The sequence below is a fragment of the Molothrus ater genome, chromosome 12 (genome assembly GCF_012460135.2).
Source record: "Molothrus ater isolate BHLD 08-10-18 breed brown headed cowbird chromosome 12, BPBGC_Mater_1.1, whole genome shotgun sequence".
NCBI classification, from domain to species: domain Eukaryota; kingdom Metazoa; phylum Chordata; class Aves; order Passeriformes; family Icteridae; genus Molothrus; species Molothrus ater.
In genome coordinates, this window is record NC_050489.2 from 5,316,716 (window position 1) to 5,342,098 (window position 25,383).

At 43.5% G+C, this 25,383-nt stretch overlaps 3 protein-coding genes across 5 annotated transcripts in view; 1 reads left to right on the plus strand and 2 right to left on the minus strand.

Annotated features, from left to right (window-relative positions):
* Positions 1 to 782: 782 nt before the first annotated feature.
* Positions 783 to 5,736, minus strand: NUDT19 (nudix hydrolase 19). Its single transcript, XM_036390657.2, has 3 exons — positions 5,027 to 5,736; positions 3,062 to 3,269; positions 783 to 1,987 (listed from the first exon to the last, which is right to left on the minus strand). The coding sequence occupies exons 1-3, from the start codon at positions 5,708 to 5,710 to the stop codon at positions 1,761 to 1,763; spliced, it is 1,119 nt and encodes a 372-aa protein (XP_036246550.1). The 5' UTR covers positions 5,711 to 5,736; the 3' UTR covers positions 783 to 1,760.
* Positions 5,567 to 25,383, plus strand: part of ANKRD27 (ankyrin repeat domain 27) — a 55,714-nt gene continuing 35,897 nt past the window's right edge. For 2 of the 3 annotated variants that reach the window (XM_036390652.2, XM_036390654.2), the window contains exon 1: positions 5,567 to 5,883. The gene's annotated coding sequence lies outside the window, so the exon portion shown is untranslated. Of the gene's footprint in view, positions 5,884 to 17,848; positions 17,922 to 25,383 lie in introns of those variants that run through there. The other variant, XM_036390656.2, reaches the window with a different exon arrangement.
* RGS9BP (regulator of G protein signaling 9 binding protein) lies at positions 13,392 to 17,742 on the minus strand. The gene has a single exon (XM_036390658.1). It carries the CDS (start codon positions 17,317 to 17,319, stop codon positions 16,606 to 16,608), a length of 714 nt encoding a protein of 237 aa, XP_036246551.1. The 5' UTR covers positions 17,320 to 17,742; the 3' UTR covers positions 13,392 to 16,605.

The window sequence follows — 25,383 nt, forward strand, 5'->3', positions numbered from 1 at the left end:
TGTGTAAGAAATCAGACAAGGCAGGAGACCAATGCAACTGAGAAGGACCCTTCTGGTCTGACTGAAGTGCAAGAAAGAAATGCACTGGCACTGGAAGCAGGGATACATATCCATAGGGGAGAATATAGGGATGGTGCTTGGGGGTATAGGAATGGGATCAGGAGAGCTAAGGCACAGCTGCAGCTGATTGTGGCAAGGGATCTGAAAAACAAACAAAAAAAAAGATCCCAGAGGTATATTTATTAGAAAAGCAGAACTTAAATGTACACCCCAACCCCCAATACTTCAGGGATAGTCCACATGGAGAGCTGACAGGGTTTCTTTGACATTTTACTTTTTTTGAGGCTCAGTTTTTGCTGCAGTCACGCTTCCCACATTTCCCACGTCCCTGAAATAAAGGTGAGGAAATAAAGTACTTTTCATTGTAGGAGAAAACCAAGTTCAAGGCCATCTGAGAAGCCTGAACATAGCCAAGTCCTTGGGACTTGATGAGATGTATTCCAGGGTCCTGGGGCACTCTCCATTGCATTTGAGAAGTCAGGGCAGGCAGGTGAAGTCTCCAGTGACAGGAGAAAAGGGAACGTCACACCCAGCCAGAATATTCAGGTGTTCTACTGCACAATACACAGTGCTCTGCTTATGTGGACATTGTTCAGCACAGGTTTACAAACCTCAACAAGGTCTGCAAAACCTGCACCAGCCTGGGTATGTTCTGAGGGAAAAGGGAAAGACACACCTTTTTTTCAGTATTTTTTTTAATCCAAATGAATGCTACAAAGCAATTTAATCTAATTGTAGGAACAGGTTTTAATTGAAACACAGAACAAAAGCTGGAACAAAGCTTTCTGAACAACTTTACTGACTAATCTGAAGTCATCATTCATTCTCCTTCCAGATAATTTACAAAACTGCTCCATTGACTCCACTTATTGAACAAAAGAAAAGACAAATTCAAACCAAACATTAAGCAGCAATCATTCCTCTGAAGTTCTTAAATCTCAGTTATATTAGTAAAGTAGTTAAGAAGCAAAATGTGGGATGTTAGAATATGAAAAGTGGGTATATCAAGGAGGAATATTATTCCCTTAAGTTGTTGATATCTTTTTGGAGCTAAAAAATTACACTTTTTACTTTTTTAAATCGCTTACAACTTGAAGATAAAAAAATATATTGATAAAAAGAATGCACTCAATTCTATAGATGACTTCCTTTAAATTAGGTCTACCTTTGAAAATTGTAGTTTTGAATTATTACCATTAGTAGAAAGAATTTAAGTATATAAAATATAAAAATTAACTTTATAATATCTTTAAAAAGTGCTTTATAGTTAATTTATGTATATATCTATATCTATATCTATATCTATACATACATTGCTTGTCCCCAAAATGAAAGAAATAATAGAATGGGAAACGTCAAAAAATATGGAATGGGAGATTTTATCCATTTCTAACATTGCAGTTATCTAGTGGATAACTTTGGGAAGCATACTAAAAGAATCCCTCAACTCTTCTCTGCTTGTTCTAACTATAATATATATATATATATATAAACTTTCAATGAGAAGAAGACCTTTGTGACTCAACAGTGGCACAACTGCTCTGTTTTTAAAGACTCAAGAAATTAGATACACATACAGATATAATGCTTTGGCAGGACAGAAAATATTTTCATGACTATTTGGCAACAGTTAAAAAGCACCAAAACCACAGTGAGCATATATGCAATTAAAAATATTCTAGATTTAAACCCAAGACATATTATAATCTACTATTGTAATCTGAATTATCACACTTTATCATCAGTGGATTTATATGCTTATATTTTGCTTGAATATTAACATAAACAGCAAGATTGTTGATGTCTTTCATTACTATCCTGTGAAATACCCCACCCTCTTTCATGAGATCTTCAACCTTCTTATCTGTTGACATTATAATTTTCTTTTCTCCAGTATAATCTGGATCCTCTGGATATAACTCATCTCCTGGGGGTAGAAAAAAAGATTTAGTTATAGATAGCCAACCTTATTTTTCAGCCTTTTCACAGGCAATTTTTTTAGGATTTATCAGTATAGGTAAATCAGTGGAAATGTATTTCGCAATGCAAAGTAAATTGCCTCTAAACATCTTCAGACTTAAAGACAGAATCATACATTTCTGAAGAATGTCAGAAGTATGACACTGCAATGCACGTTGAATGTTCCAGAGTTCCTGGTAATATGCTATTAATATGCTGTAATGACAGCCTGGGCAGACAGGAGTGTATACAATAGGTTGAGCACAGGACAAGCACTTCTTCATGGGTATAAAGATAGGACTATCTTTATATAAAGATATAAAGAACAGAAATGTATTTTGTTCTATTTTGTTAAAGTAAGTAATTGTTTTGCCATATCAAGGCATTATACTCTTGTGCAAGACTGACAATAAGCCCCAAATACAGAAATCCTACAGAAATTGTGACCAAAAGAAAAAAAAAAAGGAAAGCATAATGAAAAACAAACTTAAAAAGCAGAAAATAATAAATAGTATATGCAGCTTTTCTTAATGCTGCATGCACATGATTATGAAATGAGAGAGACTTAAGCAGGAGAAAGGGCACGAGGAAGACGGCTGAGGGTATGGCTTTAGTCCAGTGCCTTATCACTGCAGCTGGGAGGTGTGATACTGCAGCTGTGCTTGATTCCTATCTCCTCACAAAGTGATACCTGAAGTAAAGGAGAATTCCCACTGAAAAGGACTAAAGGAAGGAGTTTTTAAACACCCTTCAGATTACACAAAGCTGAAATGCTGGAATTTCTTCACAAATACACATGTGACGACAATGGTGAGACAATGAGATTAGGAGCAACTAAGAAATAACTGTGCTGCCTGATGCCCTGGCTTGTCTCTGACTGCAGCCACTGTCACAACTATAGCAAACAAGGCAGAAACAGCATGCAGTAACTTGACTTAAAGAGTATTTTCCTTTCAGTTAAGGATGGTTATGTCATGTGGCTTCAGCACACAGCATTCAGGAGATGCTGTGCATTTAGGAGAAGTCTCCAGTGTGTCCTTACCTGGCAGCAGCTGGATGGATCCATCTGCAGCACTCAGCATCACGGGCATCCAGCGCTCACAGCCCTCCAGAGCCCGTGCAGAGCTGAACTGCTGCAGCTCCTTGAGGGAAGAGAAGTTGCACAGCCTGCAGAATTCATAAAACTGAGGTGGAGGAAACCAGATCTCCTGAGACTTAAAGCGTTCGATGGCTTCTGGAGGTGACGACCACTGGAAGATGAAAACAAGTCTTGAAATAGTAGTGTCAGTAGCAGATAGAAAGTCTGAATAAACTGAAAAGTCATTTAGCAAGGAAGTCCATTCAGCAAAGGAGCTTGCAATGGACCATATCTTCTGGATATAATAAAAACCATGCATAAGCTACACCAAAGTAACAACAAAGACATTCTTAAAACTGAAAAACAAACAATCGATAAAAATTACTCATTTTTTCCCAATAAAAATAAATTTTTATTTTACACACAGACATGCCAGGATTAAAAATGACATTTGTTTTAGAGCCATGACTGAAAGTTTACTGAAACCAACAGAAAACATTAAACTCACTATTACCAGAAGCTGCCACTGATGCTTTGAGATTTAAAAGTACCTCTAAACATCTGCTTCTTAGAAGCATTGTTTCCAGAGCATCAACACCCAGCTATTCATCATAATTCTGCATGTTTACACTATTGGTAATCTTGATTTCATCTCACATGGTGAATTTAATAATTTATGCATAATCATTTGCAGTAGATTTATGCTATTATTAACAAAATTACAACATGAGCTCTTGAAAGTAAGGTTTCAGGTACTTTTAAATTTCTGTAGCAGAATTTGTTAAACAAATAAATACAGCAACATCAGAAATACCAAAATTTTAAGTAGGCTTTTACAGAACTGTCTGGTTACTCATCTACTTCTAACTTGCAATCAAACTTTTCAGAATCCTAGAAAAACTTAAGGACCCTAATGTACCCAACCTTGAGCTCTCTTAGAGCTTCTTCATGAAGTTTGTTACTTTTACACACTCAATTAAAAAAAGAAAAGGTTAAAAAAAGGTCAAAATTTTTAGTAGGCTATTTCAACAAGTTTGCATATTACTTAAAATATTTCAAGTAATTCCAAAAGACAAAAATTACTAGCATCTCATGCAGTCCTGGAATATACCTGGATATACTACATGGATCTCTCCCAGCATACTGAGGAGGTGTGACAACCCTGCTATATTGCAGGAATGAATGTAAAAAAATGGTATTTGTCAACTGCCCTGGAAAGAGACAGTAATTCACGGTGAAAGGGACCTGATGTGACACGGATCACATCAACGACCTCACAAAAAACCCTCTCCCCACAGCTGCTGCAGCTGCACCTCTGGTGATGGTGGCAGCTCCAGGAGTCCAGCGGAGAGGGTGCAGGTAAAACTCCCTTCCCTTTCCTCACATCTCAAGGAGGTTTGTCAGAAGGGCTTGGATTGATCTGGAGAAGAGACAGTTCTATGGAGACCTCACAGCACCTTCCAGTATCTGAGGGGACTGCAGGGAAGCTGGGAAAGGACCCTTGTCAGGAACTGTAGTGACAAGACAAGGAGTACAGTGGGTACAAATCGAAAGAGGGGACTTTTAGATTAGATATTAGAAGGCAGTTTTTTTAGTGTAAGGGTGGTGGGACCCTGCAAAGGGTACCCAGAGAAGCTGGGGCTGCCCCTGGACCCTTGGAAGTGTGCAAGGCCAGGCTGGACAGCGGGGCTTGGAACAACCTGCTCTGGTGGAAGGTGTCCTGCCCATGGCAGGGGTGGGACTAGATCGGCTTTAAGGTCCGTTCCAACTCCTACCATTCTACGATTCTATGCCTGTTCGAAGTGTAAGGGCACAGTCTCGGCGGAGCCTGGGGCCGTGGGAGAAGGGCTCGGGCAGGAGCGGCCGCTCCCATCGCAACACCCGCCCGGCCGGGCTGTGCTGCATGCCGGGCACCCCGGCCCCCCTTACCAGGACGGCTGTCACCTCCTGGTCGTCCTGCGAGACGTGTGGCGGCCGCTGCTGCAGGCAGCACAGGTAGAAAGCCGTGTCATAGCGGCGGCCGCCGGGGCCGGCCCTGCCCACGGGCGTCAGCCAGTTGCTCCACTCGTACAGCGCCCAGATGTTGGGCGCGCAGCCCAGGTGCCGGCACAGCCGCAGGAAGCAGGACGCGTCCTCCCGCACCCGGCGCCGCCACTCCCCGAGCTCGGCGGCGGGCGGCAGGCGCTCGGCGGGCAGCGGCGGGGCCGGCCCGCGCCCCGGCACCAGCAGCAGGATCCCCGCCTCCTCGAAGGTCTCCCTGAGAGCGCAGATGCGGAAGGCGACTTCCCCCGGCAGCTGCGAGCCCAGGCTCTCCCGGTCGGTGGCGAAGAGCGGAGCGCGGCTGCAGCCGGGCGGCGGCGGCTTCACGGCGCCCAGCCCGCAGTGCGGCGAGGCGGGCAGCAGCCCCAGCCACTCGGCGGAGAAATCCGCCGGTTCCGCCAGTCCGCCCGGGAACACGTGGGCGCCGGGCATGAAGCCGCTGCGGGAGCTCCGGCGCAGCAGCAGCAGCTCGTAGTCGAAGGGGCCGAGCGGCGAGCGCGGCGGCCGGCCCGGCGTGCCCGCCGCCAGCAGCAGCGTGGCCGCCTCCCGCCAGTGCCGCAGCCGCGGGTTCATCTTGGCGAGGCGGAGGGCGCCGGGGCAGCCGCGCTCCCGCGGCGGGGCGGGCCGGCACCGCCGCCTGCGCCCCCGGAGGAGCCACTGCAGCCGCGGGGCGGGCCTGCGCCGGGGGAGGCCCGCGGGAGGCGGGACAGCGCCGGCATGCCTCAGCCCGCCTCAGCCCTAAGCCGGTAAGTAGCGGGTGTCCTCAGGGGACGAGAGCTTAAGGAAATTCAGAGGGTTTAAGGCAGTGATGGCCGGGAGAAACGAGGCGATGGCTTTAAGTGGCTCGGGAGGCTGTGGCTTGGGCTGGCTCGCCCTTGCTGAGGGCTCAGAGCACAGAGAGTGTTTCCAGCACCGCAAGGTGTGAATGTGCAGGAGCTGCCTGGCAGCCCAGAACCGCCCTGAGCGCGGGGAAGGGTCTGTAGTGCCAGCCCCGGGAGTCAGCACGGGGTCAGCAGCCAAGGACTCGGCTTTGTGTGGTAATGCTGCTGCTGACCCGCCAGCTGGCCTCGCAGAAATCTCCTTATCTCGATGCCACAGCAAGCCACGCTGACTGCAAAAGTCATTTTAGGTCTGTAGTTAAATGTGACGTCTGCCAAGTTGTTTGAATTTGTTCTAGTACATTCCAAACGGGAGGAGTATGTAGAGTTTCAGCTTGTCATTACAGAGCTCTCCTGTTTTGAGGTTTTTAAGTACCTTGTTAGCTGAAAAACAAATATTCAGCAAGGTAGCAAAACCTTGAAAGGTTCTTTGAACCTTTAGGAAACATTTTATTTTGTTAATTGATTTTGATTCCTCAATTTTCTTTAATTTGTAAGAAATTTAAGCAGAAAAAAGGTGATGACACAGGTTGAGAAGTTTTGAGAGGAATGGTATTTACATGTAACATGGAAAATCCTTCTCCCATCCATAATCCTTCTCTTGCCAGATTGCATTTGGCAAATATCCACGTACCTATACATGCTTCTGACAACCTCTCAATTTGATTTTGTATTTGAGCTTGTACTTGGTGCTTTATGAGATGTGTGTCACTGGAACTGAAATGAAGTTTAGAAGCAGCTGAAGCAGGGGGATGCTGGATCATGTCAATTGACAAATCCAAAAATGACCTTGCGGTGTGCCCAGACACAGCTGGGCCATAAGCTCACCCTGGTGCCTGCCTGCAGTGGGCAGGGCAGGTCAGACAAGCCAGCTGATGCTGCTGAAAGGAATGGCCAAACAACAGACAAGCCTGCCTCCCTGTCCTTCCCTTGCTTATCACTGAATGTACAAGCAAAACCAATGATATCTGTTAACCTGAGCAGCCCTTTCCTCACTAATTTATCCTTTTTGCTCATCAGTAATTACCATGTTAGGCAGTTGAAGCACAAAGCTCATTAATTTGTTGTTTTCTACTAAAGTACTTTGAATCTAAAATCATGACATTCATCTTGATATTTGTTTGCCCTTTGCACTCTTTGTGTATTTAACTATTTCACTGCGTTAAGCAAACATCTTGTTAGGAATGTGCTTTGCCTAAAAGCTGCTTTACTGGTGAAATATTAATAAACTACTGAGGTTTTCTAAGATTTAACATCCAATAAGCTTGATGGCAAATCAAAAAGATTTAGGGTCCATTATGTCAGATCATTTCAGCATAAAGACATTTTAAGTAGAAAGTACTCATGTACCAATAATGAATGGTGTCACTTTCAAATCAGATATAATACCCACACATATACAGAACTGTCTTAGTATGGCAGAAATGTGATATCTGATATCTGGAGCATAATTTCATTAGAACATATCTAGGAAAATCTGATACCAGAGAATAGCAGTGGTTATAGTGTTCTAAGTTTCTAACTGGAATATTGGTTTGGGGTTTTTTATCTTGCACAGTCTAAAGGCTCTCAAGTGCTAGTATGCATGTAAAGAAGGATACCGTGGCATATGAAGCATAGGATCATAAAATGGTCTGGGTTTGAAGAGACCTTAAAGATCACCTGGTTCCTCCTCTGCCATGGGCAGGGACACCTTCCACTATCCCAGGTTGTGCCAAGCCCCATCAGACCTGGCCTTGGGCACTTCCAGGCATCCAGGGGCAAGCACAGCTTCTCTGGACAACCTGTTCCAGTGCCTCACTGCCCTCACAGGGAATGATTTCTTCCCAATATTGCACTCTCAGTCAGTGTGAAGCCATTCCCCCTTGTCACTCCAGGCCCTTGTTAATTGTTTCTCTTCACCTTTCTTGCAGGCTTCCTTCAGGCACAGGAAGGGCACAATTAGGTCACCCCAAAGCTATCACATTTGAGGCTGAACAATCCCAATTCTCTCAGCCTTTCCTCCTAGCAGAGGTGCTTTATCCCCCTGATCAGAGCTCCCCTGGTTTCACTGGCACCCACTGGTACTAAACATCATGGGTCTGGTTCCCAAGGCATTCCTGCAGGGCACTGCAAATGGGATGTGTGGCTGGCACAGTGCTGTGGCCTCAGACACCCAGAGAATGCCAGGGCTGGGGGTACAGCTCTGTTCAGGACTGAGCTCAGCATCCTGAGCAGTTCCTTGGGCCTAAACACAGCCAAGTGCAAGCTAAGGTAAACTTTCTTCCCTGCTCCATTTGCTGCATTTTCCCACACAGTTCTGCAGTATAAATCACCTGTAAAGAAGGTGCCATTCCTTACCTGAGGGTCAGCAGATTCACCCTATTGCTGGCAGCTTTTTTGGCTTCTTTCAGAATTATCTTAGGAAGATTATTTCAGTATCCATTCACTGCAAAGCTGAAGTCATCTTGTGTGAAATTCCAGGAGCATGTGAGTCTTTACCTGACCCAGTTATCAGGACTGGAGGTTGCAGGGCATTCTGAGCACTCAGAAACTCTGTGAGCAAAGATAAAGGATGCAAAGGGAAGTTCTGCCCCCTTCCAGTTTCTTGCTAAGAAAGGCAAAAGATCAGCTCTTGGAGTGTGTATCTGCCCCCTCAAAGCTGTAGCTGACCTGCTGGAGGTAGCTCACATGAATATAGAATAACTCTTAAAGGCAAATTAGATGGAAGGTTATCTACAGAGCATGTTTCTTCATCTCAAGCTCAGATGATTTTTTTCTTCAATATATTCTGCTAGAATGCAGAGCTTATCTCACTTGTACTTAAATATTCTATAGCTTTATGAGTGATTTCAGAAAAAGAGAAAATCTGAGAAAATCTATCTCTAATCCTAAACCAAGCACACCAGTTTGTGACATTACTCTGTGGAAGGATTCCAGCACAAGGACATGATGCTTCTAGGGCCAGTTGTATGCTGGGAATCCAGGGCACTTCAGTGTGAAGAGAGCTCTCCCCATAGCAAGAGTTAGCTAGATACATGTGTGAGAGTGGAGAAAGAGTCAGAGGTCCCCTCCAAATTAAATTATTAAAGAAGGAAAAAAAGGTGGTTTTGCTAAAAAGTAAAGAATTCAGCTGTCCTTCTAGTTTCTTGTATGCCAGAACATACAACTGTGCACTTACTGGGCCCCAAATAATTTTGTATTTCAGGTTGTTTTCAAAACCAGGTGTGTTGTATTGAAAAAGAAACCCTTCTGAGTGATGCAAAAATTACATCAAATAAAATACCATAAAATTTTTGCACTGATAATAATTCTTTGTGGCATCATATTTCAGCAATGCAGGGGTTACTTCAACATTTTTCTCTACAGTTCAGTTACTGCTTACAAGAAAAAGCCTAAGTTTGTTTAAAAAAAAGTCTAAGTCACTAGATATATAGAAATGAATCTCAAATTAATTTTCTGGGGTTTTTTTCCTATGTGATTACACTACTTAGCAGTCAAATTACTTCATTCCTTCTGTTACATCATTGCATAAATTATTTTGCCCAGACAGGTCAGTGCAGATTTCACCACTGTAATAATTAATTTCAGATGAAAAACAAGGTCCATCAACATTTCATCATTTAGTTTAGTTTACATGCTGTCCTGTGGTTGGAGATGATTATACTGAGTCAGTTCTTGGTTTAGTTTAGATGCATCTTTGTCCCCATGCAGATGCAGTGTCTACAACAATGAGTTGTGACAACTTCAAGTATCAAAAAATGCAGAGATTTCCCTAGGTTTGTCTACTGCTTCTAAAACTGGCTTATTTTACAGTATTGTAGAATCACAGAGTCATTTAGGTTGGAAAAAAACCCCAAGATCATTGAGTCCAACCACTAAGCCAGCACTGCCAAGTCCACCACTAAACCATGTCCCCAAGTGCCCCATCTACACATCTTTTAATTGCCTCCAGCTACTTCAAATGGTATTTCAAATACCTCCAGGTCACTTCAAAATGACATGCTAAAGCTTTTAGATTGTTTAGCTCATATAATGTCAACGAATAGGCAGACTTAATAATTAATATGAAAAGTAAATAGATTATTCACTGTATAGGTTTTCAAGTATTGTTTCCATATTGTGAATAAATGTCTTACGTAGGAAATGCAGGTTTATGATTATAAAACCATTATATAGAGTAAAAAGAAAAATAGAAAAAAAACCCAGCTAAACTCATACAAAATATGATATTCCAACAAATTAGGCAGATGAGAAAACTAGGTTACAGATAATATTAACAACTGGAACTGTTCTACTTCCATCATCTAATCATCTCCAACAGGCACCAAATGGATTACACATTTTATGGAAATGGAAATTATGGTTCTAATTCTGCAGCTTTTAGTTATGTGAATAGTTTTCACACATGTAATTTCTTGCCAGACTGAGTACTGTTGGCTTGTTTGATGAATCATTTGAAACACCTTCCAGGACCCAGAATTCAAATGTGGATATCTAAAGTTACACCTGCAATTAGCATATTAGATTAAGTTGCTAAGGGAGTATCATGTTTGCTGTCTCTGGCAGTCCTCAGTCATTTTATATGGTATAAATAGTTAAGTATTTTCTTTTGCCTTTTTTTTTTTTATTTCCCCTTTCTTGTGTTTTTTTCCTTCCCAAAGTTTATGCTGTTTTTGTATAGATTTTTCTGGATCACACAAAGAAATTGCATTTATTTTTTTTTTCTCAAGACATTTGTAGATGGCTGTAATATACAAGGTTTATTATTCTTTCAAAAGCCCCATGATTTTTAAAGTCACTTGTTTGGCTGTGGTTTCTTAGTGCTGTGGCACATCAGTGAGTTCAACTGTGTGTGTTACTTGAACATTCGTGTGTGAGACAGACCTGACTGATCAGAGACTGCAGTGATAATTTCATGCACAGTGGAAATGATCAAAATAACAGAGCACAGTTATACTACAGCGGTGACTTCATTTCTGTGCAGCTGAATTGTACCTGGCTCTGAGAGGATTTGTGACTTTGTTTAATTTGGTGGAGATTCAAGTATACGATAAATAATGTCATGCAATGCAGTGTAAATAAAACATACAATTCAAGGAAAGAGAACAAAACAAAAACCCACCTGACCCTGTGCAGGGCTGAGAAGTCAGTTTCTGTCACTCTGGTAAATCACAGTAGATATTCTCACAAATGGATGGAACAGGGAAATAAACATAATTGCATTTGGTAAGTGGCCTCTGTGGGTGGTGGTTTCAGAGAGGTTGTGATTGGATTTGTGTTTGCAGTCACATTGCTTCCAGCATGGAACACTCGTGCTTGGCTGCCTGAGAGGATCCACCAGAGCCCTGGTGCTGGCTAAATGCCCTGGGATTTTTCACCTTTGCACAGGTTCTGCAGTGGCAGCTGCTAAAGCCACATCCCAGCTGCACCCAGTACCACAGCAGCGAGCTGTGAGGATGGGTGATGGAATCCAGCCATGTGGGACTGCTTCTTCCAGGAGAAAGTCATTGTAGTGTGGAACTGGGGGTGATAAGGATTGTCTTCTGTAAAATGGATAACAGCATGTAGCAAATTAAAATAGTTTTACTCTTACTCTGTAAGACATAATAAGAGAATGGAGTCAGTTCCACTCAGGGATATTTTATATCCTCTGTCCCACTGGGCATAAGATATTCCTTTTTTAATAGAGAAGCTGTAGTTTAACATTGGGATGCTGTTGTATATAACAAAAAGCAAACTTTGGTATTTACTACATATATTCATCTCCTTTCCTTTTTTTGTTGTTCCCTAAACACATGTGGATAATTTTATATGAAAAACATTATTTTCTAATCCCACTTTTATTGTACACTTACTGTAGCAAATGCTGCTCACGTGTGAACTATTTTGTCCAGATCTCTTCCTGTATTAAAAGACTTATATAATCGTATTGAGAGAAAGCACTTAGAGATCTGTAATCCACTGGTCTTACTGAATGACTTTTTACATAATGAAAATCTGTGAAGGGTAAATATGTTGACCAGGAGTTCCATTAGCACTTAAATAGAAGGTATTTCTGGAAAGCAAACATAAACAACACAAACCTTCCAGAGAAGGAAAAGCAAGCCTGTAACCAATCCTCTCTACGAACAATAAGCACATGTTTAATTTTTAATCTGAAAGCTAATTACATCAGTCATTTAGTCCAGTTTTAAATAATTGCATTACTGTAAAAAATATTTTCATACTTACATGAAGAATTTTGAAACTAATTATGTTATATTCATAGTGCTGAAATTTGATGTTACATTGTTTGCAACATCAAGAGAAACTTTAATTATGGTCCTATATTCCTAAACCAGAAAAAAGGGTAATGGGTTTTTATGGTGATAGACTGGAAATTCTGGAATGAAAATACAAATTGCTGCATTTAACAGACTCAGTTCTGATGGTTTGATACAACTGTTGATCATTGTTGCTACCAATAGCACAGGACCAAGTTTCATACTCCTTAGGTTGTGTAAATCTTTTGCTAAAGTAAATGCCAGCTTTGCTGGCTGAAAGAGACAGAGTTTGGATCCTAACACAAGGGGATTCCAATTGTTAGTCCAGCCTGGTCTGGTTTGCAGGTTGTCCAAGCCAGTGGTTCTGTACTTAACTCTGGACATCCAGCGCTGAAGGCAGAATCATCTGTTAGCTTAAATGTTTTTGTAGCTGTTTCCTAAGGCAGGGATTTCCTGGCTTTTCAGACTGTTAATTCCCTAGCAGTGTATGATACATCACTATTCAACTTTGGGAGCTTGAGAAGGCTGTGTTGTTGTTTACAAAACTAATGACAGGGCTTAGCACGTTACTTTTATTACTGTGGTTGAAACAGGAACTTTAGCTTAGAAGAGCCTACTACAGATAAGATATATTAATATTCCAGCTTTTCAAAGAGTCATAGAGTTTGAGTTGGAAGAGACCTTAAAGATCATCTGGTTTCAACCCCTGCCATGGGCAGGAACACCTTCCACCAGACCAGATTGTGCCAAGCCCTGTCCAGCCTGACCTTGAGCGTTTCCAGGGATGAGGCAGCCACAGCTTCTCTGGGCACCCTGTGCCAGGGCCTCACTGCCCTCACAGGGAACAATTTCTTCCCAGCATCTCATCTGAACCAGCTCTGTCAGTGTGAAGCCATTCCCCCTTGTGACTCCATCCCTTCTGAGTAGGCTCTCTCCATCTTTCTTGCAGGCTCCCTTCAGGCACGGGAAGGGCACAATTAGGTCACCCCAAAGTTTGTCTTCTGCAGGCTGAATTCTCCCAGCCTTTCCTCACAGCAGAGGTGCTTTATCCCTCTGATCAACTTTGTGGCCTCCTCTGGACCTGCTCTGACCAATTTTGTTTTATTTGAATTACTGCTGCAAGCAAACCAGTAAGTTATAAGGAAGTACTTTATTTTAAGTTAAATAAATAGTGACAGTAACAGGTTTGCGTTATTCAAAGTGTAGAAAATGCCACCCATGCACAGGCAAATCCAGTGTAATTCAAGTCAGGAGTAAGATTTTACTATACAGCAAATTTAATATGTGTATTCTGTGAATAAAGACAAAAGAGCTGAAGTAGATCAACACTGATATTAATTAAGCAATGACCATCTTCTCTTGTACTATAATTACATTCTCACCAATCAACATGAGAGTATGTGCTTTTTCATCATGCTGTTTCAATATAGAGTATTTTGAAGTATGAATTCCCTCATATACAAAGTAGCATTTTCAGTCTCCTTCCAGTTGCATTCCAGTAGGGGGAAAAAATGAAGACTGCAAATCTGTATCTCTATTTCTTAATTTAAAGGAAGCCTCTGTACTTTGGGCAATGGAGGTTTCATTTTCTTTTGGTTTTGTGCAGTGTTGTGCCAAACTCTGTCATGTGGAACAAACACATGTAGGAGATGAGTGGCAGCACTTTATCCATGCAGACAGTGCCAATCCTCTGTTTAATTATTAATTTCAGATAGGCCAAATATAAGATGATACAGATTTTTAGGAACATACTAATGATGAATTAATTTGCAGATAGCTTTGTCTTAAGATTTGAAAATTCTTTTTCCAAGGCCAATCCTTTAAGTAGTAATTGTGTGCATATTCATAATAAAGCAAGACTTCCTACTTATAGGCTATTTATATGAATTCTTTGAGTCCTGTATTAAAAATCCACGTAAAAAACCAAAACTGCAGTGGCTGAAAACGTAACAGTTTACCAACCCACTGAGGCTTGCTTTTGAATATGACCTAGTCTTAAAAATTCTTCTACACAACTAAGCGTGGATAAACTGTTTATCTATGGTTAGGTGTGTGGAAGATACCAAGATAAAAGATAATGAATGTTGTCTTTGTTACCATCTACTTAGACACCAGAAAACAGACTTGCATTCATGACTTGGGGGTTTGAGAACATGTGGTTAAATGGTCTGATTTCACAAGGTTTATGGAGTTTTCAGGAAGCACAGAACAGAGTCCAATGGCTTCTCTACCTTCCTGTGAACAAAGTGAGAGTGCAAAAAGCAAAAACATCCACAGGTCCTTAATGACAAGAGGTGGCAATCCAAATTGCTACATTCTTCTGCAACTTTTACTGTATTTTCCTTAAATATGTTTACTTATTGTGATTGTGAAGGAGATCATCCAATTTAAATGAACACTCAGCAATTACAGCTTGTCTAGGCAAGCTGGAGCTGTAGCACCGATAAATACAGACCTGGCTTTGTTAGAAAGCTCTCAGGGATCTCTACAGACATAGATTAACTACACATAAAACATAGTCTATGGAAAGAGTGAGACACAACAGAAAGGAATGTGGAGTTGTCTTGGAACATTCTGAATTCCTGAGAGAATGGAGTTAGACTGGACCAATGTGCAGAGCTCACATTATCCTTCAACATAAGGATAATCTGTAGCTTTGAATTCAGGCCTCTGCTTACTATTTTTTTCCTCACCTACAAGTGACCAGATTCAAATACACTTCCCCCCCATAAATCCAGTTAAGTTTTAAAGATTAAACTGTTTGCTGCAGTTTCTTGAAGTATGTTTAGTTCTTAACTCAAAAATATTAAAAATATTAGGTGTTTATGCATGTTGTCAATTTTATTTAACAAGCATGAAGACTGTTCACAAAACATGTCTGATTATTACTTTTTGATAATGTTCCTGTAATAATCAATGAAGAAAAATGACTTCTTGAACCCCCAGTATTTTGGAGTCTTTGTATTTGGCTGTGGAGTGCCCCATACACCTATGGCACTGTAGCACATGTACCAAGCATTCCTGAACATACAGTGTGTTCACAGCACTAGAAGGTACTTCCAGAAGTAAATAATAAATACCATAACACATAAATCCTTTTTACAAAATATTGTAAAGCTTCTCTGCTAAGTAAGTGTATGTTCCCACAGTTTTATGTTTAAATGTTGACAATTCCACGGGAAGAACTAGAGAGTTTAATGCTGTTGCATTTCCCTTCCAGAATTGTAGTTTTATCAAATGGGACCAATCCTACAGGCTTCCTGTTTCCCAGATGATTAATCAGAAATGACTGAGATATGAAACTGAGACACATTTTTAGCTTTGTCTGGATTTCTGCAATTTGGGAGCTTGCAGAAATGTGGCTGTACACATACAAGCATCAGTCCCTCCCTGTCCACAGGAGAGGGGATCCCATTGGGAAAGTCTGCTTTAACTTAACATCATTTCTTTTTGCTAGAACCTATTTTCCCCTGTTACTGCATCTGCTGTAGGTAGATTCATTCATTCCTGTTTTCATAGTTAATCAGGGAGTACAAATTGCTGCTTCAGAAAGAAAAATTAAAATCAGTAGCAAGAATCAGTCTTTCTGCAGGGAAAGATAAAACTGTGGTAAATGTGAATGAAAACCATGAGGCTTGCTAGTATTTTTCTGAATATGCAACTCTCCCTTTTTTCTCTCTGGATTTGGAAAGCCATTAGTCATTGATATGTGCTGTGCCAATTCATGCAACTGGGTTCCGTACACTCCAGTCTAAATCAACAAACAGTAATGGTATCAAACATCGTTCTGTTTGCTCCCCCGTCCCCAACCATTAACTTATTTAAAACAGAGCTTGGTTACATTCTTTTATTGGGGTTTTTATCCTTAGCCCTTTCCTCTGCTCAAGAAATACGTTCTGTATTTGATGGAAAAAAAGAAGTATTCTATTCAGTTGGTCAGACAAAACACCCATGTTAGCCATCAAATTTATGTTACCCTCCAATACTGTAAACAGTGACCAGCAGCAAACACCAGAGCCTAGTGAAGAACAAAAACCACAGGCTTCTGAGAATAGTGACCTATTAATAGCAGGCAAATCCCTGTTACAGCCAGTAGCGATAATACCCTGATACTTCACTTAACTGTTACAAGTCCAGTAAACGAAGACATTCTCTTCTGCAGGCTGATTTGCATCCCTTTTCTTAAAAAGCATGAAGAAACAAATAGTGCATTTTAGGCTATCCAGAGGCAAAAGTTCTGCTTTGTTCTTTCAAGTGCTCGTTTAAAATTCTCAGTTCATCCAAGTAACACACTTTGGAAGTGAAGGTGAGGCATGAAACACTCCAGAGACGAGCTTGCACCACCCTAAGACAGTTTTACCACACACACTGCCAGGACAATAGCGATAATGAGCACAGCAGTGAAAATAATCCCAGCTAGAACCTTGCTGATATCGCAGAAGGATTTATTTTCCTCCACAGAGATCATGCCAATAGAGGAAGCGCCCACACTGATGGTGGATTTCAGTTCAGCCCCCGGGTCTTGCTTAGCCTCTACTGTCCACTGGGGGACATTGACCTTCATCTCCATCTCGTACATCATCTCTCCTACCTGGTTGATCTCGTTCTCGAGGTCTTTCAAATCCACCACGTCTATGTTGTGCTCAGCCTCGTATTTCATGTTCTGGACGCTCATGGCGCGGGCGGCCACGCCGGAGGTTCCACCGCTCATGCCCGTCTGGATCAGGTGTTTTTTGGGGACGTTCAGCGGGAACTCGTGGCCCAGCTCCAGGGCTCTCCTCATATCGATCTCCAAGATCTCTAGGCACGTGGAGAAAATCACCCATAGCCTCTCGAACTCGGCTTTATCTTCCTTACTCACGCTTTTGTCCTTCAGGACCGTGGTGAGCTTGTTCCTGTTGGCCACCGCCAGCTCCTGAGCTTTCTGCCGGGTTTTCTTGAGCTCCTCCCGCAGGTTCTGGGAGTCCGAGGTGCCGCCGATGGTCAGCACCATGTGCCGGTAGCAGGCGGTCACCTTGTTGAGCGCGTCCAGCAGCGCCTTGCACTCCTCCTTCACCATGGTGGCGGCGGGGGCCGTGCCCGGTGCCGCCCTGCCCGGTGCCGCCCTGCCTTACCCAGTGCCGGGCCCCGGGCGCTGCCACAGCCCGGCGCTACCAGCACACATGGCAAGCGCTGCCTTCGGGTCGCGCCTGCATCCAGCACCCCCTTACCCGCTGGTCAGGCGGCGCCGGCGGCTCCGGGAGCCCGGGCGGGCGGCGGGGAGCCCGGGCGGGCAGGCAGCATCGCTCCCCGCGCCCCCGCCGCCTGCAGCGCCGCCGGGACGGCTCGGTCTGCGCCGCGCTCAGCGGGGCGCTGCTGTTTGAAAAGTGCCCAACGCCGAGGATGGAGGAGAAAAAAATAAGAAATCAAAAAAGCCAAGGCTAAAGCTCTGGGGAGCGGCAGCCGGGCAGCCGGCGATCCCCGCCGCCGCCACTTAACTCGCCCCAGCTGGGCGCCCGCGCGGTCACATGGGGGGAGCGCCCGGCCCGGCCCTATAAGCCCTCGCAGGCTCCGCCTCCGCAGGCAGCGATCCCGCGGTGCTCCCGGCTCTTTGCCCGCTCCCTCCCGCCTCTGCCCAGCCATTGGCTTCGTGCGGCCGCGCCGGGCCCGCCCTGGACCCCGGTAGGGCTTGGCCGGGGCGCGGAGCGGCGGGGGAGGCGGGCAGTAGCGGATCTGCGGCCGGGGAGCCGGGAGGCGATGGTGGTGGTGTGAGTAGCGCTCCCGCCCCGGGCAGCCTGCGGCTCCCGCCGGGACCGTCCCGCTGGGATGGGAGCGGGGAGCGCTCCCGGCCCGCCGTGCCGTGCCCTGGGGGCTGCTCGGCCGCGGCCTGGGCGGTGGTGGGGCCGTGCTTGGCCTTTGCCCGGGCCGGAGTGCGGCGGGGTCGGGCCGTGCGGACACATGGCCTGGTCAGTGACTGCCGCGGCAGGGTCGGTCCTCGCCGTGTTGAGCCCCACTGTGCATGGCGGTCAGCCTTCCAGGCCCCCCGGGTGTCCCGTGTGTCGCAGACCCGCCGGGACCCGGCTGGGGAAGGAGCTCGCTGCTGTTGTCATCCGCAGGAAGGGCCGGCTTGCGGTCCGGGGCACCTGCAGTTAGCTCGAGTCAGGCCATGGCAGAGCAGGGAGCGCAGGGAACACAGCAGTTGTCACTGTCAGAAGCGATGCTCCAGCGGCTGCCCTCAGCAGTGCCGGGTACAGCGCGGCGAGCACTGATGGGCGCTAGGCCGTGCTCGTTGTGCAGCAGCGGGGTGCAGGTGATGCTGCTCGGTGACCTGAGCTCTGCTGTCCCTAGCCCCTGGTGTGTCTGCTCAAGTGGGCTTCTGGAGAGCTTGCTTGTCACAACATACTCTACCACATATGCCCCAGCGTTTGTGGGGAGCTGGGTGGTTTTGTGATGCTACAGTGGCCTGAAAAAGCTGTGAAGCCACAAGAGTCCCACAAGAAGGGAGCATGACTCAATCCCTTATCTTTTATCACTGCCTTTGCAGGGCAGTGTGTGTTGTGAGCAAGATAATTTGCTAAGAGGAACAGAGTCCAGGCAGACTGGCTTTCTGCTGCTGAGCCCAGCTTGAAGAGCCTTGTCTAGCCTGTGTTCCTTTTTCTGGTAGCTTGGACTCCACTGACTGGGGTTTTTTTGGCTTTAATTTTGGCCCTCGTTCCAAAACCTATGTAGCATCTGCTGCACGTTACTTACTACCTGTGGAAGAAATTGCCTCTTAACTTTGTGTAGATTATCAAATTACTACCAACTAAACTGAGTAGCTCTGTCAATTTGCATGTTGGTACCCTAGAAGAAGCAAATCAGTCATGCCTGTTTCTTTGTAGGAATAAAGAAATACAGGATGATTTTGATCTGATTGTAAGTGAAGTCTTGTAATTGCCTAATCATTGTCAGGTGGAAAAAGGATTAGGTCTGGGTTTGAAGCTGTGTGACATAAGTGTTAAGCTTATTGCTGACTAAATTATGCATATTTGTGTGTCTGTTTTAGCTATTTTTATAGTCTGCTACAGAGTACTAAAGTTATGTGAGAATTTGGAAGCTACTTCTGCAAATGTGTCTGGGGAGGGGGGAGAGAGGGAAGATTGGTTCAGAAACATGTGACTATTTAAATCTGAAGGTAGCAGCAGTCATAATCTGTATCAAGTAGTACCTATGTACATCTTTCGGTGTGTCATGTGGGAAGAGCCTGTTATTTAGATTACTTCTAATTTAAGTTCAGCTGCATGCAGTTATACAACTTGCTTAGATTGTGGGAACTCTTAAAATTCAGTTGTTTGTCAGCCAGGCACAATGTTCTGAAAATCCAAATCTTGATACTGCTTTCAAACAAGATGCTGACTAGCAAAAATACTGTCCTGGGAAAACTATTAGGATGGAGGTAAAAATCCTTAGAACTGCCTTAGGAAGCAGCATAATGAGTAGTAGAAAAAATGTATTTCCTGGTTCTGTGGCAAGGCTTTCTTGCAATAGATGTTAATGATCATATTCTTCCTGTGCAGTACTCTTAAAGCTGTTTGCAAAGTATTCTGTGATGCATCTTGAACATCACTAATTAAATGTTGTAGTCTCATTTTAATACTTTTAAGTAGAATTTTAGGTAAATGCAGGTTTATTTTGCCTTAATGGTTGGTAAGCCTTGTCTGAGGGACTTGCTTTTAGAGTAAGCTCATATACTAAGTTGGGTCTGTAGACTGCTATGGCTTGGCAAACTTTGAAGCCACTATGAGATGAAGAAGGAAAGTAAGGATGAAGTAGAGTGAAAATAAAATGTGACATCAACCCTTTCTCTCTCCCTGATCACTGATAAATTGTGAATTCTTTGAATTCTGTGGTTTGTTTTCTGCTAAGCTTTTTGCTTGTAGAGGTGAGAAGATTTGATCCATGTGAAGAATCTTAATTTATATTTTGGGGGAATGTTAGACTGATACTTCTGTATCATGATGTTTACTTTCAGGAAGCTCTTAATTAGCTTAGGCTGTGACGTGTTGCATTGTGTAGTATTTATAACACCAGTAGTGGTTAAAATAATTTATTGTGCTTGTTAGAGCTTACCTGCTGAATTATTTTCCAGCCTTCTAACCCTTGCCCTGGTGCCTAAATAAATAAAACATTTGGCTTAAGTAAACCTCTGTGTATTTCAACTCCATAAGGATTTACCCCCTGCCCCCACCAAAGAAGGGGGAGGGAAGTACCAAAGTACTGAAACCTCTGAGAGCCTGAGGAGGAGGTGACCTTACATACAGCTCACTGGTATTTGAAGGGAGCATCCTTCTTTGAGAAGCTGTTGTGGGAACTTTGTGTTTGCTGTTAATGTTCTCCCTCTGAATGTTCCTTGTACCTGTTGGTGGTTCATTGAACAGCACTTGCACTTTGTTCTAGGGCTTGCTTGGAGTAGCTCAGGGCTGCCCATCAGAGAATGTAATGTAGCTTCAGCAGTGGAGTCAAGGAGTGAAACTTCTTTGCAGCCAGTCTGGTGGACTTCCAAAGCTGTGAGAATTGAGAATCTAGGGTCTACCCTCTTGTGAAAAGAGGATGCAGCTGCTTCCTGATGCTTGGCTAATGACAAGCAAGGTGTGTTTGAATGTGTTGGAGTAACTGGGTAGAATTGGGAAGCTTGGCTGTTGGAGGAACTGCACACATTGAAATGTGCTTCCTCTGGAGAAAGGGAACAAGTAACAGGGGAGACTCAAACCCCCAAGTCTGGGACAAGTAAGGATGTGCCCATGTCAAACAATAGTACAAATACACTGCTAAAATATAAAGGGTGACCCTTCTCACCACTTCTCATGTGTGAGAACTCAGTTCTGGAGTTGGAGGTGGGGCTCATGAGAAGCTGCACAAGGATCTGGTACAACCCTGTGTACTCAGTCCTGCCCAAGGATGTGGAGCAGTGGTAGCAGGGCCAGAGCTGCCAGGCTTAGAAGAGGCTTGGGAGATCTTGGGTAGAGGCAAAACCCAAGCCATGAGATCCTGTGCCAGCTCTTAACCCTTCAGTGGAAGAAATGTGTGCCTGGGAGGGAGATGCTGAGAGAAATTAGCATCTTCTTGGAATGCTCATGACCCCTCCTTTCCAGATTCTGTTCCATTGCTGTCAGGCTGATGTTCTGGGATAACAAAACTTAGTTTTTCACTGGTTGCTAGTAAGCCTTGAGCTGACTGATGTGAATTTACCACTCTATAATCTGATAATGTGAGGGTGCTACTATTGCATACTTCTGTTTCACAGAAATCAGTACAAGCTGAACCTGAATCTAGAAGGTGTAGGAATAGATTTACTTATTTATTCCCTCGTGGTGACCAAGACCTACTGGAATGTGTCAGGTGTTTTTCACAGGATGCTCAACGCTCATCCTTTAGAGTTTTCAAATGCTCAGAAAAAGAAATTATCTTCTGTTTTTACTTTGAGGTGAATGCTGATGTAGGGCTAAAGTTCAGATTGTAACTTTTGCCCAGAAGCAGATTAACCAAGGAGTAATAGTGCTGTAAAACAGGAACTGGTGTGGTAACTTGAGTTTTTGGACTGAGTCTATTTAAATTCCACTGTTAGATTCCTGTTTGCTTGTAAAGAGCTGTAAGATATGCTTACCTTTGGCTGTTCCTTCTAACAAGTGGTGCTCTTAAGGAGTGTGTGGGAGACAGATGAGGCTACTGAACTTGGCTAAGAATTTTTACTGACTTTGGTAGCTGTTTTTACTTTGTTCTGCTAAATTATTATTAAAATGCCATGGTGAAAACACAGAACACTATGCTGCTCAGCATTTGACTATGTAGTGTTTGTATACACCATCCCTCATGCTGTTATGAAAGATGTTTTCTCTGCAGAATGTTTTGATTAGTCTTTAGTAGGGATGTAGCCGGCTGTTCAGAGCATGATGAGGCTAAGGTTTGAGTAAGTAGTTGTACAGGTTGAATGTGGACAGGAGGTAACTGCTAAGTGGCAATGCAAATATAATGACATAATCCACTTTGATGGCTGTTTGTCTAAATTTCAAAGTACTTCTTAAAAGGAACTGAAACTTGCAAGCTCTGGAAAAGATTCTTCACTTGTCCATCTCTAAAGGAAAACACCATCAATGAGAAAATGAACTGTCAGAATTTATTGCTATTCACTGTTTTCACTATCAAAGGTAATTAGGCCTCATTTCCAATGTTTTAGAGAAAACAGAGGCATGCTTAGGTTCCATGTTTTTCATTTGAGCTCTCCTTTGTACCACAGTTATATTGTTAGAATTATCACTCTGCTTTTGATCTAGAAAGGATTAGTCTGTTGTAAGATTATGATTATAGTTCTTTTTTGAACTGTAACATAATGCTTATTAGATTGTCTGATCCAGCTAGCTTCTGTTCTTCCAGCAATTTGAGCTATTTCTGTGTTTACAGGCATGAAGCCATACACTGAAGTGATTCTGTTTAAACCTTTTATATAACATTAGTGCCTGAGTATTGCTTTACTGCTCAGCATGATAGAATTTGGTAAACTTCATAGTGCAAAAAACTGATAGTTTTTAATGAGCATTCTGTTAAGCATTAATCAGTTCTGGTAATGTATATAAGGCTTTGTGCATTTTCTGGTTTTACTGTAAAGCTAAAGCTGTCCAAGGTGCAGCTACAATAGTAAATCTGTATCACCCCCAAGTTAAATTAGGTTGAAGCTGGGTGTTGTGTTCTGCCAACAAACTCTTAATGGAGAATTCTAATGTGTTCCTAGAATTATAGCAATGCATTAGCCAGTATTTTCAGATGCATTTAACTTTTGGGGTGGAAAGAAATTGGCTTAATCTCAAAAAAAAATGCCTGAGCTTTGGAGAAGCTTTAATGTACTCTCTTGAATCGGTAGACTAAATTCCTTTGGTTTGGTTTTTCTTGATGACTTAAATTGCTTCTACATCCACACTTCTGTCTCTCTGGAGAATGCTGTGGGAAGGTGATGGAGGGCTAAGTGAATACAGTAACTAAACTGTTTTAGGTAATAAGTATTCCACCTGTTGTTGTTCATAGCCACATTTTAATCAGATGCGATACCTAACCCCTAATGAGACGCTGAACAGCTGCAGGGGTAAGGGCGAGGAAAAGGGAAGGAAATTGAGAGTTGTGATTCTCAAAACAGTACCAATGTGGCCAGTGGGGGTTGTTTCCTGCTGTGCAGGAACATGCATGTGAGGAGCAGTGCAGAGCTCCCATCTGCTCTGCTCAAGGAGGGTGACAAACGCCCCTGTGAACAAGAAATTTACCTTCCTTCCTGGGGTGGAGCATGTCTATGGCACCTTAGGGGCAATACAGTAACTGAAATGCCACTGAGTTACTTGTGGTGTATAACTCATCAACTGGAAATTTAAGATTATAATCTTCAAGCTCTTCCTATGATGGTCTGTCTTTAATGATTCTTGCTCATGTTTTATTTTTTTTTTTCAGGTAGAGATAGTGTTTTAAGAGGTCAGACAGCAAGCTTAATGAGGTCAGGCTTTCTGTGGGAGCTTTTCCTCCTCACATTAATTTCTTATACCTTTTATGCCAGGGAATGAAGTGTTACTTTAAATTTTGGTTGGGGTTTTTTTGATGATGATGAGGATTTATGGTATGTGTTCTTTTCCCTCCTGTTATGGGAAGAAGTCTTTGGATTTGAAGATTTGTTAGGCTGAAAGACTGGCAATAAAGCTGTTGGAGACATTTGTGCTCTGCAGTTTTAGCACTGCAGTCTGATGCTTGGTTGCCTCCTTGTGTCAATATGCTTTTTCCCCTGGCAGCCTGTGGTGTGTTAACAGCTTCTCCATTGCTGTCTTGGGGAGGATCTCAGCAGTCTCATCTTCTGCTGCTTGGACAGATGCACAAATTCACCAAACTAAAGGCAGATGAAACTGCCTCAGTGAGACAGCTGCATTAATGAAAGCTTGGTTTGGAAAGTGTCTCAAAAGGCCATATCATCCACCCTCCCAGCTTTATGTCCACTGTCACCTCTAGTAGAGGTTTGTCTGACACATTCTTGGAGATTTACAACATGAGAGACTTGGTAGCTTTGCCAAGCAATCTAAACCATGTGCTTACCTTCCCTTTTGGAAGGTGTTCCTGATCTGTAACCTGAGCCTGTTTTCTTCAGTTAAGGCCTACTGCTTAGATGTGGGAAAAAAATGCCCTTCACTGAAAGCTTGATCCACCTGTGGGGAAAAACATCCTTACCTGCTTCATGCACTTTTAGTTATAAGCATCACTGCCTTCCATGGATGGGATTCTCCCTACAGGGCTCCTTTGCCTTTCTTACTTCAGGCCAGTTTATCTGCTGTGATGAGGACAGGAACATCCAAAACCATCCAAAAAAAAGCATGTAGGACTTTCAAGTCTTGCTGTTGCAAACTATTTTGCAGGTTGCACATGTGTGTACATACAGCCCTGCTTGGTGCTTGACTTCCACTGAATTGTTTTCAGTTATATATACTAATTTGTCACTGAGTCATGTTTGGACTGCAAGCTGCAGTCATTAAGATTTAGTTGGAATTGTGGCCTAGCCAGATGTTCAGCAGGCAGGGTTTTCTAACTAGTCCTGCCCATGAAGTCTCAGCCCTGCTGTTACGTGCATCAGCAATCTGTGTTCCTGCAGCAGACCTGGCACAGGGCTTGTGCTGCCTCTTCTCTTCTTCCTTCTGCACTGGCTGAGGAAGGAGCCACAGCTTGGACTTGGACTCCAGCTACCTGCCAAGAAACCTTTATTGTAATCATGTGGTGGAATTACTGATGATCATCCTGTTTACCCAGACACTGTGGTAGGACAGATCAGGGATTATAGAATTGGTTGGTCTGGGCTGGAAGGGACCTTAAAGCCCATCTTGTTCCACCCCTGGCTGTGGGCAGTGATGCCTTCTACCAGAGCTGTCCATCCTGGCCTTGGACACTCCAGGGATGGGGCAGCCACAGCTTCTGTGCCAGGGCCTCAGCACCTTCACAGGGAAGAATTTCTTCTGTACATTTAATAAAAATCACCCTCTTTTAGTGGGAAGCTCTTGCCCTTGTCCTGTCACTTCAGGCCCTTGTCTGAAGTGTCTCTGCAGCCCATGTAGGTACTGGAGTGTGCAGTAACGTCACCCTGGAGCCTTTT